The sequence below is a fragment of the Sinocyclocheilus grahami genome, unplaced genomic scaffold, assembly GCF_001515645.1.
Source record: "Sinocyclocheilus grahami isolate Dianchi unplaced genomic scaffold, SAMN03320097.WGS_v1.1 scaffold23047.1, whole genome shotgun sequence".
Taxonomy (NCBI): Eukaryota; Metazoa; Chordata; class Actinopteri; order Cypriniformes; family Cyprinidae; genus Sinocyclocheilus; species Sinocyclocheilus grahami.
The window spans coordinates 1563-2804 of record NW_015519000.1 but is presented as its reverse complement, the minus strand read 5'-3'; the positions used below and the strand labels follow the sequence as shown (position 1 = coordinate 2804).

General features: G+C 40.6%; 1 protein-coding gene across 1 annotated transcript; it reads left to right on the top strand.

The window, feature by feature from the left end:
* Positions 1-15: 15 nt before the first annotated feature.
* On the top strand, positions 16-1234 carry LOC107580000 (splicing factor, arginine/serine-rich 19-like). The gene is made up of 3 exons (XM_016265764.1): positions 16-244; positions 714-842; positions 937-1234. Exons 1-3 carry the CDS (start codon positions 146-148, stop codon positions 1093-1095), a joined length of 387 nt encoding a protein of 128 aa, XP_016121250.1. The 5' UTR covers positions 16-145; the 3' UTR covers positions 1096-1234.
* The last annotated feature ends 8 nt before the right edge of the window (positions 1235-1242 follow it).

The window sequence follows — 1242 nt, the reverse complement described above, 5'->3', positions numbered from 1 at the left end:
CTCATCTGTCTCATCACAAGTTCCTCCACCTCCATCACATGCTCCACCCCTAGGACCCACTCCTGCACAGTTTATTCTCCACAGCTCTGTCCCATTGGTTGGCTGCACCAAAACTCCTCCTCCACACTTTCTCCCTGGACTCTCAATGGGTGGAGGCTGTGCTCAAACTCCACCGCCTCCATTGCCAGTGCCAACAGGTGGCAGTGAAACGGGCTGGGATAGTGACAGTAAAGACCCTGACAAGGTAACAGCAATTCTTTTAACATCGTTCTCTCTCCGTTTCACCCCATAGGTCTTGTAGACAAACATCGAATTCCTTTCGTTCTATACATTTCTATATTTCTGTAATTAGGTCTGCAAAAAGAGTAGAAGTAATTCAATTAAACAATTCAAGGTGCATTGAAGTTGAATAATTTTAAAGTCCAGTTGCAATGTGAATGCAAAGATAATGGTTTTTGATTTTAGGTTCAGTTCTATTGGCAGCAGGATTGGTCAAACATTAATCTAAAAACAGTTTAAGGACAAAATATATTGTTTTCTTGCTTTCAGTGTTTTTATGTATTTTTGTTCTATTTGTTTGGAAATCAGAGCAGCAATAAGAGAAGTTAAAGGTTTATCATGCTGCAGTTCAAAACATTGACAAATAATTATTTTTTTTTGGCCAAACCATGCAACCCTATCTATAACAATCTAAATCAAATACTTTTGATTAGTATCTGAAGAAGCTCCACACCCAGGAGAGGGCAGTAGAGGAAGTCAAATTGGCCATCAAGCCATACTACCAGCGTAAAGACATCAACAAAGACGAATACAAGGATATCTTAAGGAAAGCTGTGCACAAGGTAAATGTAACTCAAGAAAGCCTTGATTTGCAGCACACAATATAGTGCTAATAAATATATAGAAAGCATGACTAAATCTGTCTTTACCTCACAGATTTGTCACAGCCGGACAGGTGAGATAAACCCAGTTAAAGTGAGTAACCTGGTCAAGCTCTATGTCCAGAGGTACAAGTATTTTAGAAAGCACGGCCGCAAGATGGATGAGGAGGAAAAAGAGGACAGAGAGTCTGCCTCAATGCATTCCTCAACATGATTGGACAAAGACTGTTTATTTCTCTCCAGCTGGTTGAACAAGTTTGCAAAATCTCCTCCCCTGCACGTGTTTGGGCCCACCATGGCTATTGAGTGACAGTCGTTTGTTATATTGCTCTGTTCCCCCTATGTGTTGACATCATGTAAA

What these genes read in the sequence shown, in the direction of transcription:
- LOC107580000 (XM_016265764.1), top strand. Translation starts at nt 146, where the DNA reads ATGGGTGGAGGCTGTGCTCAAACTCCACCGCCTCCATTGCCAGTGCCA. An exon ending in ACAGTAAAGACCCTGACAAG is followed by an intron (nt 245 to 713) that starts GTAACAGCAATT and finishes ACTTTTGATTAG; the next exon opens with TATCTGAAGAAGCTCCACAC. An exon ending in TAAGGAAAGCTGTGCACAAG is followed by an intron (nt 843 to 936) that starts GTAAATGTAACT and finishes TTTACCTCACAG; the next exon opens with ATTTGTCACAGCCGGACAGG.